Raw genomic sequence first — 18,214 nt, forward strand, 5'->3', positions numbered from 1 at the left:
CCTTGGTTTTTCTTAATAAATGGTCGTATATCTGTAATAACACTTATTCAACTTGTAATTCTATTAGCGCTCTTAAAAAGTAACAGTATATAGACATTTTATATATACAGATAGCGTCATTCGTTCGCTCAGTTAAAAGTTAATGGGCTATGAAAATGAAGTTTGTAGAAAATGATATGACAGTAATGTAAATTTGTTGAGTGAAAAGTAAAATTAACAGTACAATGTACGATTAAAAGTGTATATAGTCTAAATGGAGTAAAGAAATAATAAAAAAATGTATTTGTTAAAAATATACTGACGAAAGAAGTTAATCTTCTATATATTAATCGGCTTAGCGAAAATTTTGCCTCCCTTTTTGTCGGAAACGGGTGCACCTGGAGGCGTTCCATAAAAGCCAAAGCTTATATTGGAAGGAAGCTTATATAGAGGAAGAATTTCTAGACCTAAAATTTTGTGTAATATACGCTATAATTAAGCGAAATACGACCAAATCAAACAATCAGGAATAGCCGTCAGAATGGTGATACAAAATCATTTAACAGGTCAATTGAAAAGTCCCCGGCCTATCATAGTAAAACACATTTTTTTTGGCATAATTAGTTTTTTTCATTCAATATAATACCCTTCAAGGGTGATACACTGATAGTAGCGACCCTCCAAATTTTCGATACCACTTTTGTAGTACGATGTCCTTTGCTTGTCTTCTGCTTCAAAATAGGTCTCAGTTTCGGCGATCACCTCTTCATTCGACGAAAATTTCTTCCCAGCAAGCATTCTTTTGAGACCTAGGGAGAGGAAAGTCGCTGGGGGCCAGATCTGGAATTTGGTGGATGAGGAACCAATTCGAAGCCCAATTCTTGAATTTTTGCCACCGTTTTCACTGACTTGTGATACGGTCCATTGTCTCGGTGAAGCGGCACTTTCTTTTTCTATAAATGCGGCCGTTTTTCGGCGATTTCAGCCTTCAAACGGTCCAATAACGCTATGTAATAGTCGCTATTGATGGTCCTACCTTTTTCACGGTAGTCAATGAAAACTATTCCATGCGCATCCCAAAATACAGACGCCATAACCTTGCCAACTGTTGTGTTATCCCATGCTTTGGAGCGGGTTCATCCTGTGCTGTCCACTCAGATGACTGTCGATCTCGGAGTGAAATGATGAAAAAACTCAAACTTCAAACTCTGCTCCGAATCATCAACTCGTCGTTGTGTTTGGTAAAAAGTGAGCTCGCGCGGCACCCAATTTGCACAGAGCTGTCTCATACTCAAATATTCGTGAATGATATGATGTACACATTCAGTTGATATCTTAAAAGTGTCTGCAATTTCATTCAATTTCAATTTACGGTCATTCAATATCATTTTGTGGATTTTTCTAATATGTTCGTCGGTATCAACCACTTTTGGGCGTCCACTGGGTTCACGGTCTTCGGTTTCACCACGTCTAAACTTAGCATACCAATTTTTGATGGAGACAGGGTCCGGAAGCTGTGCATCAAGCCAAGGTTTTGCTTCGACTGTATATATTCCCTTCAAAAATCAGTATTTTATCAGCACGTTAATAATTTTTTATCCATTTTTTCCACAATAACAAAAGTTACTTCACTCAACATTTTATATTTATTTTTTATATTCAAAGCTTATATATTTATTTTTTAATTTCACAAATTAATCCCCTTCTAAAAGAACAGGAGGTAAGGGGTGAAACAGGAAACATTCTCTTATTCTTGGATCGACTATGGTATTTGTTAATATGGGCTTCATTAAAAGAATAGCTCATGTTCAAAGAGTTCAATATACGAGGCATATTTGTGCAAAATTATTTAGTACTTAAATAGTGCAACATTTTGTTACACAACAATAAACAAATTTGGAAAAGTGCCTTCAATTAAAAATATAATAATTACTTTGTAGAGCTCGTTTTGCGGTCTGAAAATTCATTTAAAGCACTCATCATAAGTTGAGTGCAGAGGATGGATGAAGAAGGATGAGGATGGATGGTGCTCTTTAGATAATTTATGTTACCTACTAACGAGGGATATATTACCAGGACTTGAGAATTTGCAACTTAACTCTATAGCCTTAGCTTCAGATGTTCTTATACGAATAAACAAAATTACGTTCTTCCGTGGTATATATTTCAGATTATTTTGTAAAACTTTTGTAAAAATAAATTAATTGTAATTTTTATTTTAATTCAATTGAGTTTTTCTGTAGATCGACAGGTTGAGACCCCAACCAATTAGTTTTGTTATACCGTTAGTAACATAGATCTGTAAGTTATCTCATACTCTATGCCGTGATATTGCCACGCTGATAATATAACGTATTTTTTGTGAGATCGTAAAAAAGTAAATAGAAAACCTTTCAATTGTGCAGTACATAATAATTTTCCAGATAAAATGTTAAAAATAAAACAAGGCGTGCCATATAGTTTAGGATTAAATAAATAAATAGAATTTTAGATGGAAAAGAACCAATATTTGTTTTCACTATAAGAGAATAAAAAGACAGAACTCATTTATTCACATTTATTTTTATAAATTATATTTATATTTTTAATGAGTTTTGTTCAGTATTTTTTTTTTAGAAATTAAATAGTATTTATAAAAATTTTAATTAACAATGAAACCTGACGTTAAGGCTATTACGTGCCGCACCTGCATGGTGAATTTTATTAAAGAAGTAATTAAATATCTTTAATTAATTTTTAAAATTAATAACAGGGGCCTAAAATGAAGATTTAAAGCAACCAATGAATTTATTTGAATGGTAGATTATATATAATCTTACCTAGAGATTGGAGATAGCAAACCTTTTTTTCGGAAACGCTTATTGACTTGTCTGTCTATTATTCTATGATTATATTTAACAACTTTAATGATGCATTTTGGTGTTTTATAAGCAGGGCGTTATCTTGGTGGAAAATGAGTTTTCGTGAGTAAACAAGAGCATTTCTTGAGAATTTCTACATCTATTTGCTTACCATAATAATCAGAGTTTATTGTACTACCGGTCTAGAAATAATCCATGAACAAAATTCCGTTTGTATCTGAAAAACCTGACGCTAACATCTTCTTGATCGATTTCTGAACCCGAACTTTTTAAGAATAAAGATGCCACGTTGAATAAAAGCGATACACCAATATTGAAGGAGCGTCGGATTAATTGTATCGAAGCAGAGAAAGTACCTGGTGGTAATACATTTTTTATGTTTCGTATTATAGCAAAGTTAAAAAGAAAATAAACACGCCAACCAAACAAGGCAAAATTCCAACATGAGCTCAATAAAATGGTAAAAGGACGAACGCAATTTTTTCCCATCTATCCAATATTTATCGACGATGCAAACTGATCCATAAATCATGCCTCAAACCCTCGTATTTTACGCAAAGTTTTTAATATACAAGCATCCGGCATACACTCTTGAATCGAAATTGAATAAACTTTTAATAACCTCTTGATTGTTCTACGGAAAAAAGGTATATAGTAAGAAAATATGCCTGATAACTTTTAATTTTTTTCGCTCTCGCGGACACGTGTATATAAAATACTTTATTATTTTATATATATGAGAATTAAAGATGAAGTAAATAAGCAAGAACAAATACATGTTTGGCAAAAGAAAACATTTCAACGTATGTACTCCAATAATATAATAAATTAGAATAATTATTAGCGAAGGAGTAAAGGCAGAAATAATCAATTTTACAAGGATTCATAAGTAAAAGATCAAATATCTTTCTTCAAATATATATTTCTAATATTTATGCACAGGAAGGTCTCTGAAATGTATTGCTGCATCTATAAATATTATATTACCAATATGGTCCAGAAAGAGCAAAATGAAACTAATTATATTTTCTATAAGAAATAAGTAATTGCTTTCAAGAGGCTATATCGACAGTTGCTTTACTTTTAGCCAAATTTTGAAAAAAAAAAAAAACAAATACATAGTTTCTAAAAATATTCTCATGCAAACTAATGCAGATTTCTGTGGATTGAAATCAGTTTTCGTAGCATTTTTCCTTTCTAATTAAGATGTCTCCAAAATACAAGTTTTAAGCTCATCAACGGTTGTTACGGGTATCGAAAATTTTTACATTGTACAAAAATTTGACTTTACAATGGATGATTCATAAATTTGACATTTTGCCTAGTCCAAAAATTATATTGTATGAGCGCCAGAATTAAGTAATAGACTTTCGGATTTTTACAAAAATTTCTAGCAAACAAATAGTCGTATGAGTCGCTACATGACCGTCTGAGAAAAGAGCATTTACTTACTGAAATACTAAACATCACAAATCACCAAATGTTCCCAAGAATATTAAGTTGAGGAGAAATAGGCCAGGCCGAGGCCAGAAATATAAATATCAACCCACGTATAACACAATATAGACACAACAAAACACTACTAGCACTGAAGGTCATCAAATATTGTTGAAAACCTTTCCTATGTTTAGCATACGACTTGTAGTAAGTAGTGATGGGCCTTAGATGATATCGAAATTCCGATTTTGGCAAAATTATGCGAAAGTATATGGGAGGTCTAATCTGCGATATTGCTATGTTCTTAACTAAATATTTCGAGGAATTAACAGATACCAATACATGTAAAATTAAAAATTCTCCCGATTTTATAAGCAATATATACATCGGAACCAATTTAGGAGACATTTTTGTTAGTTTCAAGTTAACATTCCTTTTAACCGATGTTAAAGCTGTCAGAGAGATAAATGAGCAAAATTATTAATTATGCTTGTAAAATTTCAATAGCAATTTCCCAAAATACCGTTTTTATTATATATGAAATTTTCATCCCAACATAGATTAACCAAATTCGAGAATAACAAGAATGGTCTGTTTTTTTGCTTTAGATTTCCGAAATAACAATATTGATTTAATTTCATGTCTCGTGAAGAAAAAAAAATTGAGTTCTGATTAATTTCAGATTTCATTAGTTAATGTATTTCTTAACAAAACACTAACCGAATATTGTAGGTAACATATACGTTAATTTGTGCATTAAGAGTTAAAAGGAATATTGCATAGAATATTAACAGTTATAAAATAGTTTAATACAAATTTAGTATAATATAATTTTTATTTAGAATTATAATAATTTAAGTTAGTAATTAATTTCACGATTGTAAGTAGATTTCTTTGATATATATTTCTAAATTGTAAAAACTAAATTACCAAATTATGTTCGTTATTGTTTTAGTATATATGCTAAATAAAGTCAAATATCAATTTCAGAATTGTTGTATTCATATATTATTTGTTTTAATGTACAAACATGTATTACTTTATTTATTATTCCATACTTATATTTATGACAAAAAACTGAATAAAGATTATGTATACTTGTATTTGACGCTCTGAAGTTTTTATAGTTCTGAAAATAATCTTATTTATGTCACTTTGTTATTATGTGCAGTGGCATAGTAATTCACACTTATTAATATTTTGTTGATCATTTAAAGTTAATGGAAATCAGATTTAATTAAATGCAATTTAACAGATATTAGTGAGTGCTAGTTTTTGAGATGGTTTGCATAACCTATATTTTGATATGTTTTAATATACGGAACTCTATTATTTTAATTAATGTTATATAGCAAATAAATTTCTGATCTTATATTAAAAATACTCTGAAAACAAGTTTTAGTAACATATTATTTTTAAGTTGGTTCTTTTACTCTATTGTGGGGGAAACATGATTAATTGAACCACAATCTATTAAATAAATTGGATAAACTTGGATTTTGGATAAACTCCATCAGAAACACTGAAGTAGAAATTGACAAACGGTAGAATCGTAAACAAGTGTTAGATAGATTGAAAAGCATAGTTATTGGCTTGAAAAACGAATCAAAAAGTGTCACAGACTGAATGAAACTTTCCGGGTGTAAGATTGTCATTCGATGCTGACAATTACCGAGACAGGATGATGGTAGTAGACAACTAAAGGTTACTATATAATTAACATAGTATGTAATAACTCTATAGTAATTGTGCGACCAGATAGGTGTGAACCTGTTCAGAATTTTATCAATAAAGATGTACACAAGAAGGCACTGCAACGAAGGAAGTAAGAACTAAATGTAAAAATGTAAAAATGCTCTCTAAAAATGATGAAAGTAAAATTAAATATTTAGATATACATCCAAGGGATCCCACTACATAAAAAATGCGCCTAGAACTCCACCTCATAGGTGGTGTGGAAAAGAGTTAAATGTAAATATAATAAAACACAACCCTAACCTACAAACTACCGTGACTGTTTAATTAACTGTACTTTAAATCCTTGGATAATATATGCATGAGATATACTATAATGTTAAAATTAATTATTTTGAATTTTATGATTGTTGCCTATCATCATATTAGTTAGATTAGAATTTTGTTATATATCAAAGCTAAAATGAAATAAAACTCAAAAGTTGATGTGGCAACACTGAGATGTTTTGACGTCATAAATTTGGATTAACGTGAGTTTATTGTTTTATCGAATGGGAATATATGTGTTAATACATGGTAAAACAATTGTGAAGCTATTACAGAACATGGGAAAAGTTCTAGAATACGTTGGAAAATAGTTTTCTTAATATATAAGATATAAGCAATTGAAAAGTCCCCGGCCTACCATTGGAAAATAAATATTTTTGGCAGAATTAGTTTTTTTTTTATTCAACATAATTCACCTTAAGGATGATGCACTGATTATAGCGACCTTCCAACTTTTCGATACCATTTTTGTAGTACGATTTGTCCTTTGCTTCAAAATAGACCTCAGTTTTGGCGATCACCTCTTTATTCGACGAACATTTCTTAACAGCGGGCATTTTATTTAGATCCGAGAACAGGAAATAGACGCTGGCGGCCAGATCTGGAGAATACGGTGGATGAGGCCACAATTCGAAGCCCAATTCATGGATTTCTGACACGGTGCATTGTCTTGGTGAGGCAGCACTTTCTTTGTCTTCAATTGCGGCCGTTTTTCGGCCATTTCGTCCTTCAAACGGTCCAATAATTCTACGTAATTGTCCCTGTTGATGGTCCTTCTTTTTCAAGGTAGTCAATGAGAATTATTCCATGCGTATCCCAAAATACAGACGCCATAAACTTGCCAGCCGACTGTTGCCTTTTCCCACGTTTTCGAGCGGGCTCATCGTGTGCATTCCACTCGGATGACTCTCGATTGAACTTCGGAGTGAAATGATGAAGCCATATTTCATCCATTGTCACATATCGACGCAAAAACTGGTGTTTATTACGCTTGATTATCTTTAAACGCTGCTCCGAATCATCAACTCGTCGTGGTTTTTGGTCAATAGTGAGCTCGCGCGGTATCCCCTTTGCACAGAACTTTCTCATACCCAAATATTCGAGAATGATATGATGTACACGTTCAGTTGCTATCCTTAGAGTGTCTGCTATTTTACTCAATTTCAGTTTACGGTCATTCAAAATCATGTTGTGGATTTTTTTAACGTTTTCGTCGGTAACAACCTCTTTTGGGTGTCCACTGCGTTCACCGTCTTCGGTGCTCATTTCACCACGTCTAAACTTAGCATACAAATCCTTGACAGTCAATTTTCCTAAGGCAGTGTCCGGAAACTTGGCATCAAGCCAAGTTTTTGCTTCAACTGTATTTTTTTCTTTTAAAAAGCAATATTTTATCAACATGCGAAATTCTTTTTTATCCATTTTTTCCACAATAACAAAAGTTGTTTCACTCAAAATGCTATAATTCACAAACTAATAATCCGACAGCTGTCAAATTTATACACACATCTTTTGAGGGTTAGAGCTAACTAAAAATTATGAATATTGTTATTGTACCAAACTGTTTCCAATGAATGCCATTTTAAAGTTAAAATACCGATGTAAAAATTAAGTTATAAACAGAAAACATCAAAAACATTATGTGTTTATTGTGGATTAATCATACAGACACAAAAATATTATCCTCCCACCTTCTTATGGTGCGTAAAAAAGGAGCATTAACTTACATAAGAGAAGTGTCCTCAGGGCCCATCCAATCCTCCCTATAAGCTGACTGGGCTGATCGGTAATTGGTTCAGCGGGATTGCACTGATCCGGTGACATCGATCGTCTCGGTGGTGGTGAAGCGGTCTGATTCATCCCTTTGCCCGCGACAGCCGGTCCGAATCCTGCAAAAACAATCCCTTAATGAACCGCAACAATATCTGGGCAATAAATGGCGTTCGTTATCGCGAAGTGGACGGGAAAAAACACGAGTTATGTAATCGATGCGGCTCGGCTGAAACTGAAAGGCTGATGCACAAAAAAAAGACGATCGCCGAACGGACGTTGAAATAGATGCCAGGCCGTGTACTAGTCGGAATTAATTTCAGCGATTTAATTCGTCAGAGGGGACGAATTACTCATCGGAGAGCCCTTTTTGTCGCCCGGACCGGCCCTCATAAGTTTTTTTTCGTTATTTTATCGTAACTAGGATGCACACGCACGCAATATATTTCTTTTATGCTTCAGTGATTCCCGTAATGAATAACCTTGATCATTTGGATAGTTAACAAACGATTTTGTATACATGATTATGGTAAACGTTGATGCATTCAAATAAGGTTGAGAATTAAGCAAGGATATTCGAATGTTGTATGTATTCCCAAATTTTACTATTATATTAATCTTCTTTTTGTTCGTGTGTATGTCATTTAACTCTCTTTGAATTACTTGACAGACCTTAGTGATATTTTTTCCATATATTGCAGGACTTTTTTTCGCGAAATATTTTGTATATGCATAATATAATAACTTGAAACGTTAGCAGTTATTGGGACGTCTAATGGTCATGTATTAAACCATGTTAATTGATGAGATAAATTTTAACACTATCCAGACCAGTACATTATATACAAACGTAGGAAATATATTTCTTTTATGCTCTACTGATTCCCATAATGAATAACCTTGATTATTTGGATAGTTAACAAACGATTTTGTATACATGATTATGGTAAACGTTGATGCATTCAAATAAGGTTGAGAATTAAGCAAGGATATTCGAATGTTGTATGTATTCTCAAATTTTACTATTATATTAATCTTCTTTTTGTTCGTGTGTATGTCATTTAACTCTCTTTGAATTACTTGACAGACCTTAGTGATATTTTTTCCATATATTGCAGGACTTTTTTTCGCGAAATATTTTGTATATGCATAATATAATAACTTGAAACGTTAGCAGTTATTGGGACGTCTAATGGTCATGTATTAAACCATGTTAATTGATGAGATATATTTTAACACTATCCAGACCAGTACATTATATACAAACGTAGGCAATATATTTCTTTTATGCCCTACTGATTCCCATAATGAATAACCTTGATCATTTGGATAGTTAACAAACGATTTTGTATACATGATTATAGTAAACGTTGATGCATTCAAATAAGGTTGAGAATTAAGCAAGGATATTCGAATGTTGTATGTATTCTCAAATTTTACTATTATATTAATCTTCTTTCTGTTCGTGTGTATGTCATTTAACTCTCTTTAAATTACTAGACAGACCTTAATGATATTTTTTCCATATATTGCAGGACTTTTTTTGGAGAAATATTTTGTATATGCATAATATAATAACTTGAAACGATAGCAGTTATAGGGACGTCTAATGGACATGTATTAAACCATGTTAATTGATGAGACACATTTTAACACTATCCAGACCACTACATATATACACACATAGGCAATATATTTTTTTTATGCTCTACTGATTGCCATAATGCATAACCTTCACTTGATTCTGAAATCACTCGTATCGCAGATAATATACCCATAATTTAATTCCGGTGGTCCTCATAAGTTCTAGCATCTACTTGTATAACATTAAGTAAATATGTACGGATAATTTAGATCTTCTTCCAAATAACCAGTACATTCTTTTGAAATTTAACTTCAGTTCTTTTCTTTTCTTTTTGATATTCTCTGAATATAAAATATATAACAACCATATTTTACACTTCCCCTTTGCAACCATTCCAAAACAAATACTATAGGATACATTACAATTACAAATACATTAGTTTCGATATAAATTATTCAATCCAATGAAAAGGCGATGTTGGGACTGAACAGCGTCTCTCGGATGCGCTAGTTTGTATAATTATGCAGAACATTCATAAAGTCACTTATTTTTTTTGTATGATTCTAGCAAACATGCTTAAGTTGGGCTAGTGTATGTAGTACGTTGCAGGTGCTTTTATATATATTTAACAATGATATGTAAATTGTTAATTATACTGTCTTGGCACCTTCAAAAGTGAACCACCTCTAGGGATATTTACTCGAAAACTATTCAATAGATTTAAGTGACATTTTAAAAGTATAAGGTGTATGTCCTCAAGAAAACAAAATATAGTTACTAGAGATCTCAACACTCGCTGTCCTGGTTGAACATCGTTTGAACGGAAGAATTTATTTCGACAATAAAACAAGTGTCTATAACATGATCGTAAGATAAAAAATCCTGGAACCCTATCGCTGTGCCGTCTACTGGCTTCGGTTGTAAACCTCAACCATTTTCGAATCCATATTCAATCTAAGCACAAAAAAAATCATCAAAAGTGGTTCAGCCGTTTAGATGGAGCCCAGTAATATACACACGGAAGGAATAATAATTTTTTGGGTAAAATTATTTATCACTTTTATTTTTTAGTATTATCGTTAAATTTTAGCATTGTTAAATAAACAGTAATAGATGTTTTTTGCTGAATTTGAAACAATTTTAACGTAATGTGTTAATGGTCATAAGTTCCATGCAAGAGATGTCTTTTAAGTAAATAACATACCATTGAGAGGTATATTCTGTTATCTGAAATTTCAAATCTTCAAAGTAAATATTAATTTTAGTCATCAAATCCTACAAATCCCATTTGCATTATCTTTTTGCGACCATTGGGTCTAAATTAATTCAAATTATCCTTTAGGATCTGGAATTCTTTATAACATGGAAACTATTTCTATACCTGTTCATTTTGTAAGATCACACTTGATAATCTCTATGTTAACAGATATCAACTGTTGAATAATTTAAATTCACCTGAGGCGAAAGAGTATAATAATATCTTATAAGAAAGCGCATCTTATATAAAGAGTCTCTGAACTTTCTACAGTATATTTCAACTTTATAGGTAAAGACAAAAAACAACAACATTTTTGAAGCAATACTTTTTGTATGTGTAATGTAACGTTTTAATATGTCAGTATTTATAGAGTCGTCCAACGGTCATATATTACTTAACCATTAATATCATTTCTGCAACTTATATAGTCATAGAATTTTCATTATAACAATAGATGAGACAAATTTTAACACTATCCAGTCTATTAAAGGAAGTTTTTTTAAATAGCCAAGGTAATTTAAGCTAATTAAAGAAGTTAAAGCAGTTTAATGCATTAAAAAGCAATACTAAAATGATTTAATACGTTTATTTTAGCATCATCAAAAGAAGAAATATTTTAGTCAATATTTCCTTTATGTTTAGCACTAATTTATGTGCTTCACATGGTGCTAGGACTTCAGGAATCTTATAATTCAAGAAAGAATATTTAACAATGTATCCTCATCGAGCGACTATGTTTAATAAGAGACATCATTTCATTAATTAAAACTACTATTTAAGGCTATTTATAGCTGTCGCATATATTGTAATTCTAAATAATAATTCGCAAAAACATAAGTGTTTTGCAGGTTTGAAGAAAATGTTAAGTGCGGTTTTGGTTGAAGTTGAGTTAAAGGTAGTTGGACTGAGTATTAAAATCAGTGTGCATATCCAGATTAAACTCAGAATACTTGAAAACCTAGCTAATAGAAAATGCGCTAATAAAAAATGCATAGAGACTATTAACTGGTTATTTATGTTGTCAAATTTATTTGTGCTATCGTCCTTTCTAAACAACCCATAGAGTAATAGAGACGCTACTCAATAGGGGACTCTAGCGCAAAGTTTTGCTTTGACCAATATCCAGAGAGCGCATAATTATCCACTGAAGTAATTTCATTGATCAATTTAAATCTACATTACAGGCACCTGTAAGAAAGATATTTTACTGTGAATACATTTAATTGGCTTATTAGTAATGCTTGGCACGTGACGGTCTTGACGTCATGTTTATTTGACCAATGAAATTCAATTAAAAACAATTTTTATCTGAAATAAATTTATTAAATAAATTTCAATTAAATATAATGCCTAATAATATATAAATATAAATATGATCTGTAAAAATAAATAAATATAAATATAATCGATAACAATAACCATGCAATGTAAATTTATTTTAACCATAAGCAAAAAACTTTGTTTCATTGCAAATCAAAATTATCTCTGCCGTCTTTTTCCTTTTTCATATTTGTTTGGTGCCATCAATTTAATCTATTAGATATATGTTAAGGGTTTACCCAAAAGTATATAACACACCTTATTATTTGTAATATTCTATCTGAAAAATCATTACGTAGCGTACAATTAAAAGATTTTAAATTTACAGTTTTTAATTTTTTTTTACAAAAATATGTTATATTATCGACGTGGAAATATAGAGGGATAAAATTAAAGTGTTTAAAATTAAAAGAAAAAGAAGAGACCTACTGACAGTATAATAAATCATTTTTCTGGTGCATAAGATATTGCCTTGGCTCGTTTATTTATATAAGACCATCTGGAATTGAAGCTATAGTCATCCCCCACTACTATAGAATGTAAATTATTTAAAGAGTCTTGAGATGAAAAAAATTAACTTATGTTAAGCGCATCAAATGATTTCTAAACATACAAGTTGAAGATATATATTCCTGAATCCATGAGCTAGATTCAAAAAAAATATTTTCTTTATATGGCCTTAAGCCAATACATTTATATGGATTATTACACCTTTTTTTCTTTAATGGGAAGAACCCCTCAAGGTAGCTATACAATTGATAACACTAACAAAATTCCTCATATATATATATATATATATATATATATACATATATATATATATATATATATATGTATATATATATATATATATTTTGTATATATATATATATATATATATATATATATATCCCACAAAAACGATTGCGCACTTATTTACTATCTATCGTCCGGTTAAAAAACACTTCCTAGATCGATAATTCACTTTACTTCTTGTTCTACCGACTTATATATACTAATATAACGTACAATAGTAATGTAATAGGGATTTAGGCAGGTTTGGGCATTCTTCTTCAATTAATAGTAATAAACGTGCTATTCCTTATGTCAGCCATACTGAAAATGACGCTCAAAATAAATAAATAACAAACGTACTATAGAAACGAAGTCAGCCAATCAGATCTCGCCGCGGCATATAGCGTAGCGATTAAAGCAAGTAATAAGTTAAAAGTAGCGACATCTAGATGTTGAACGTCACGAAATATTTTCTCAAAATTTCCTATAAAGTTAAGTCTCTATTTCTCGATAAAATAACCTTCGATAGATGCAACGTATTTCAATGTTTTTTCCAGCCTTCAAGACAATTCTTGAAGATGAATGACTTTTGGTCTCTAGAATCATTTAAGTTTTTATGAAATAGTCGTGAATAGTCAATATGATGTTAGAAATGAAGGTACCATAGTGGTGAATTTTATGTGTTATTTATCAAAATACTTCGTTTGATAACGATGATAGAATTTGAGTACTCTCGATACCATTTAGAACACTGGTCTGAACACCAAGAGGTTCTTTAAATTTGATTGAATAGACCCATAACTTGATGACGTAAACCGGATCTCATCGGTTGATGTTCTCTGATTTTTGACAAAGTACCATTTGCAAAAGAACTGGCTTTTTATAGAGAACCATAACCTCTTCCAAAGGGTTTCTTTCAAAATCATCATTAACATTTAATTAGAAATTAAAATGATATTTACCGAGTTCTAGTGAGCTTTGATTAACTAACGCCGCTTTTATAAATGTTGCCAATCCAACACAAAAACATCCTAATTCGAAAATGTTTGAGATTTAACACTTCTGGCATGACTGTTGCATTTAATTGATAATTAAATTTAACCAGTTCATGGATTGATTACAAATTGAATACAAGCTGATGACAATATTTTGTTCATATCACATTCCACGACATATCGTTCATATCGACTCAACAAATCCATACTCACAAATGCGTTACTCAGTTTCATATAATCCTTTGACCTATACAATTATAAATAGATTTTGTTGAATTGTGACATCAAAATTGTGTAAAACAAATGTCACATTTTAAATATAATAAAGTCAATCAATTGTTTATAACGAAATTACTACGACGACCTCGAAGTTAAAGTTAGTTAAAAATTATGATTCTTGTACTTCGCGAATTCGAATCGACTGCTACCGAAGCAAACTTTTCTTCGTCTGAACGTGGTGAACGTGCCGTAGCACCTTCAAGATAATCGAGAGAAGTTTGTTCTAAACTTCCTTAGTTAACAAGTTCTTTTATTTGATTGATATCGGCGAACTTAAACTAAGCATCAGATATAATAAAAAAGCTATTGATGGAAAAATGAGTGGGAGATTTATGTCGAAAAGTTCTAGTGTATGATTTGGTTATAGCTTACATCAATATAATAAAATATCATTGATATAAGTGATATAACAGCTAATGTTATAGTATAATACGTTTAAAATATTCACATATTTAGTAATATTTACTTCATGAAGAAATCAAGACTAAACTACGCCTTTTTTCAACGCTTATTTTGCCAACTCTTCTATACGGGTTCAAGATTTAATCAGTGAAGGTAATAATCAAAATGATGTACAAAGCCTTTGAAAACTAGGTATACCAGATTAGAGGTAACAAGTTCAATAAAGGGGTTGAAATTCGTTAATAGTGAAAATTTTAATTGACTACGTTTACATTTGCGAACTGCTGCTGAAAATACAGCGTTTTTTAAATGAAGGTTTGCGTAAAATGAAAAAATACGGCAATAATATAGAAGAAGAATGCCTAAACCCGCCTAAATTTCTATTATATATTTATATCCTGCCTAATTCTCTATTCTCAAAAACGGATGCCCGTGAATTATGTTATTAAATAAAAGTGGTGGAAATTCATCAATGGGAAAGACGTTTCCACCATGATAATGCTTGACCATACACATACTGATTCGGCAAAAAACTGAGATATATTGGCTGCGACAAGAAGAGACAAGGAGGGGATGCAACAAGCCAGTTCCAGCCCCAGGCAGAAGATCTGTAATTATGTGAAAGGTACGAGTAGAGTAGTTAGGGATAAGGAAGTCCAGGACGGCAAGATGACTTCAAGAGAAGATCAGATTTAAGGAAGATGGTAGAGCAAGCAATCTCCCAGCGAACTTTAGGGATAGTAAATCCCTACGAAAAGAAAGTGGTGGGGTGGATATAAGGCTATAAGACTGCACAACTTACATGCTTGGAGCAGCAGCGGCGAAGTGTAGGAAGCCTTAGTCTAGCTTAGAAAGGATTATGGAGGAATATACTTTGAGTTTGGTTTCCTGATCTGCACCTGTGTGCCTGTTAGATAGCCAACGCTGCATTTGCATGTCTTTGGAACAGCGATTTTTAAGTTCGTTGATGTGTTGCTCCCAGGATAGTCAAAAATTAGTCCCAGGAACCTTATACGATCAACAGTTTTGATTGGTGTATCATTAAGAGAGAAGGAGTGGACACAGGTATAGTTCCGCTTCCGACAGAAGTCGACTATAGAGGACTTCGAAGGACAGATAAGGAATCCGGTGGAGGAGCACCAGGAAGAAATACGGTTCAGTGCTCCTTGAAGGAGCCTATCTACAAAGTTTGGAGACTTGACTCAGCAATAAAAAGGTATGCCCTACGCAAAAAATCTGTAGGTGGGCCTTGAGTCAAAGAATTTAGTTATTGAATCAAGGGCTATTACAAATAAAGTAGGACATAGAACTGAGATCTGAAGGACTCCAGTCAAGAGAGGGTATGTGTAGGAGAGGAAACCTCCAGAACAGACTCGGAAAGGTGTGTTGCTGAGAATATTCTTTACAAAGTCCAAGATATTACCCATAAGTCCGAAGTAATGTATATTGTTCGTTATGAAAGACCTATAGACTCTATCAAATGCACTTTGTAAATCCAGTGATAGTACCAGTAGGTGTTTTCTGTCGGAGTAAGCATTTCTTATATCACTCTCTAAGCCCACGAAATGATTTACTGTGGACCGACCAGAGCAAAACGCACGCCCAAAATCAGATAGTAATGAATGGGTTTCCAGAAACCAAGATAGGCGGTAGAGAACCATACGCTCGAATAACTTACACAATTGGTCTGTAGCTTGAGGGAGATGTCAGGGGTTTACCCATCTTCCATATTGAGATTAGGATAGAGGAAACCAGGAGGATGGAAAGGAACCAAGTGACCAAATCTCATCATAAATGTTCAGAAGGTAGAAGGAGATTCTTTATCAGGGGGAAAGGAATGTTGTCAGGTCCAGAAGTGGAAGGATTCTGTATTTTAAGTCGAGTTCTTTTCTTCCTTTTGATGAGTTCCATTAAATATAGTGAGTATTGACAATAATATCAAATATACATACATATTTTATTAAACATTTATTAAAAAAGTTCTAAATGCATTCTATCGAAATATATATCAGTATATTATAATTCTGCTACCTAACAATATATTATTTACAATAATATTACAATAATAAAATAACAATATAAAGACTATAGGTCTAGGGGAAGCCAAGAAGTTGTGAAAACTATAGTTTTTAATGTTAAATCTATTTTTTAATGAGAAAATAGAAAATGTTGTTGGGAACATTATTAAAATTAGATTGTTTCTAAACATCAGTATCAAGTATCTAACTTCACTGACCAATTAGTAGGCTCAGTAAATTCTACGTTAATCATAGTTGATAAAAAACAGGCTCCAAAATAAAACAAAAGTAAAATAATGAAACTCGCATGGGACTATGACATCGAAAAATAACAGCAGATTATTAAAAATAACAAATACAAAACAAACAACGAATAAAGGCACGATAAAACCATCAATAACTACAAATCGAGATACGTCAATGTTGAAATTAAATAAATCGTTCCTGGGGGAGCGTTATTTCCAGGTCCCTCGTTATAGTTTACATCTACCCACACAATGCACAACGATAAATATTTATCCAGTAGATTGTTTCGAACTCGCCAGACAAAAAACGGATGTCGATTTGATTAGAATAAAGAGTGAAAGCAACAAAGGGAGAAAAAGAAATATAGGAAAAGTTCCGGTCCCAGCGGGGAGGAAGAGCGGGATTGGAAAATGAGGGAACGGGTCACGGAAAAGTTAAGGTTTCCTTTCGGAGATGAACTTTAAATTGGAACATTGTGACAGTAACATCGTCGAGTCGGCGCTGCAACTGGTGGAAACGGTTTTTGTATCGTTCGGCTTTTGTTTCGACGACCCGGTGAATTACGCGCAAGTTACGTCAAAATTGAAATTCACAATTCCGGTTGGATATCTGTTTGTTCGGGCCGACAACGATCTATCGATTTCGTCAGCTTTGGATTTTTAAATGATGAGGATTGACAAGTTTTTATTTATTAAGGACGCGACGGCTCTAAGACTTCTTAGGATCGGTCTTTACATGATTTCTGTGCACATTCTTATATAAAATTTAATACAACTACACTTATAACTTGGATATTAAAAAAAAAGGAATAAAATAAAAGTACTACTGGATCCAATAAACGTCCTATCCGAACATTTGAAAACAAAGAACCCATTTGATGTTATGCTTATTCTGAAAATAAGAATAAAATTTATAAATTTTACGCAAAAACAATTTCGATTGAGATGTGGCTCCAGCAAATAGTGTTTGCAGTGGTTATGGTGGCACTTTTAATCATGCAGATGAAACTTGTCCTGATGCGCTGCAAATACCGGCCGATATACCTTAAATGTACTTAAATATGCATGTGACGATTAATCTACTTAGGCATCATATTCAGATTATATCTATTTATATATTATATTATATATATTATATTTATATATATCAAATTCTATTACCTCGAAAACGTTCATTGTATAGATCTCAGCTTTTATTTACATGTGTGTTTACAACCTGATCGGTTAAATTTACATTATCCGTCAGGTGCTTTTCTGCAGTATTAGTTA

The 18,214-nt window shown here is 32.1% G+C and overlaps 1 protein-coding gene across 5 annotated transcripts in view; it reads right to left on the reverse strand.

Moving 5' to 3' along the window:
• The window catches only part of Epac (Exchange protein directly activated by cAMP), a 517,502-nt gene that overhangs the window by 162,027 nt on the left and 337,261 nt on the right, over window positions 1-18,214 (reverse strand). For all 5 annotated transcript variants that reach the window (XM_076410278.1, XM_076410279.1, XM_076410281.1 and 2 more), the window contains one exon: window positions 8,027-8,188. In XM_076410278.1, coding sequence (XP_076266393.1) covers window positions 8,027-8,188 — 162 coding nt within the window. The remainder of the gene's footprint in view (window positions 1-8,026; window positions 8,189-18,214) is intronic.

This window comes from Rhynchophorus ferrugineus, unplaced genomic scaffold, assembly GCF_030347505.1.
Source record: "Rhynchophorus ferrugineus isolate W39M unplaced genomic scaffold, kcgeb_rfMv2 rfM7, whole genome shotgun sequence".
NCBI lineage: Eukaryota > Metazoa > Arthropoda > Insecta > Coleoptera > Curculionidae > Rhynchophorus > Rhynchophorus ferrugineus.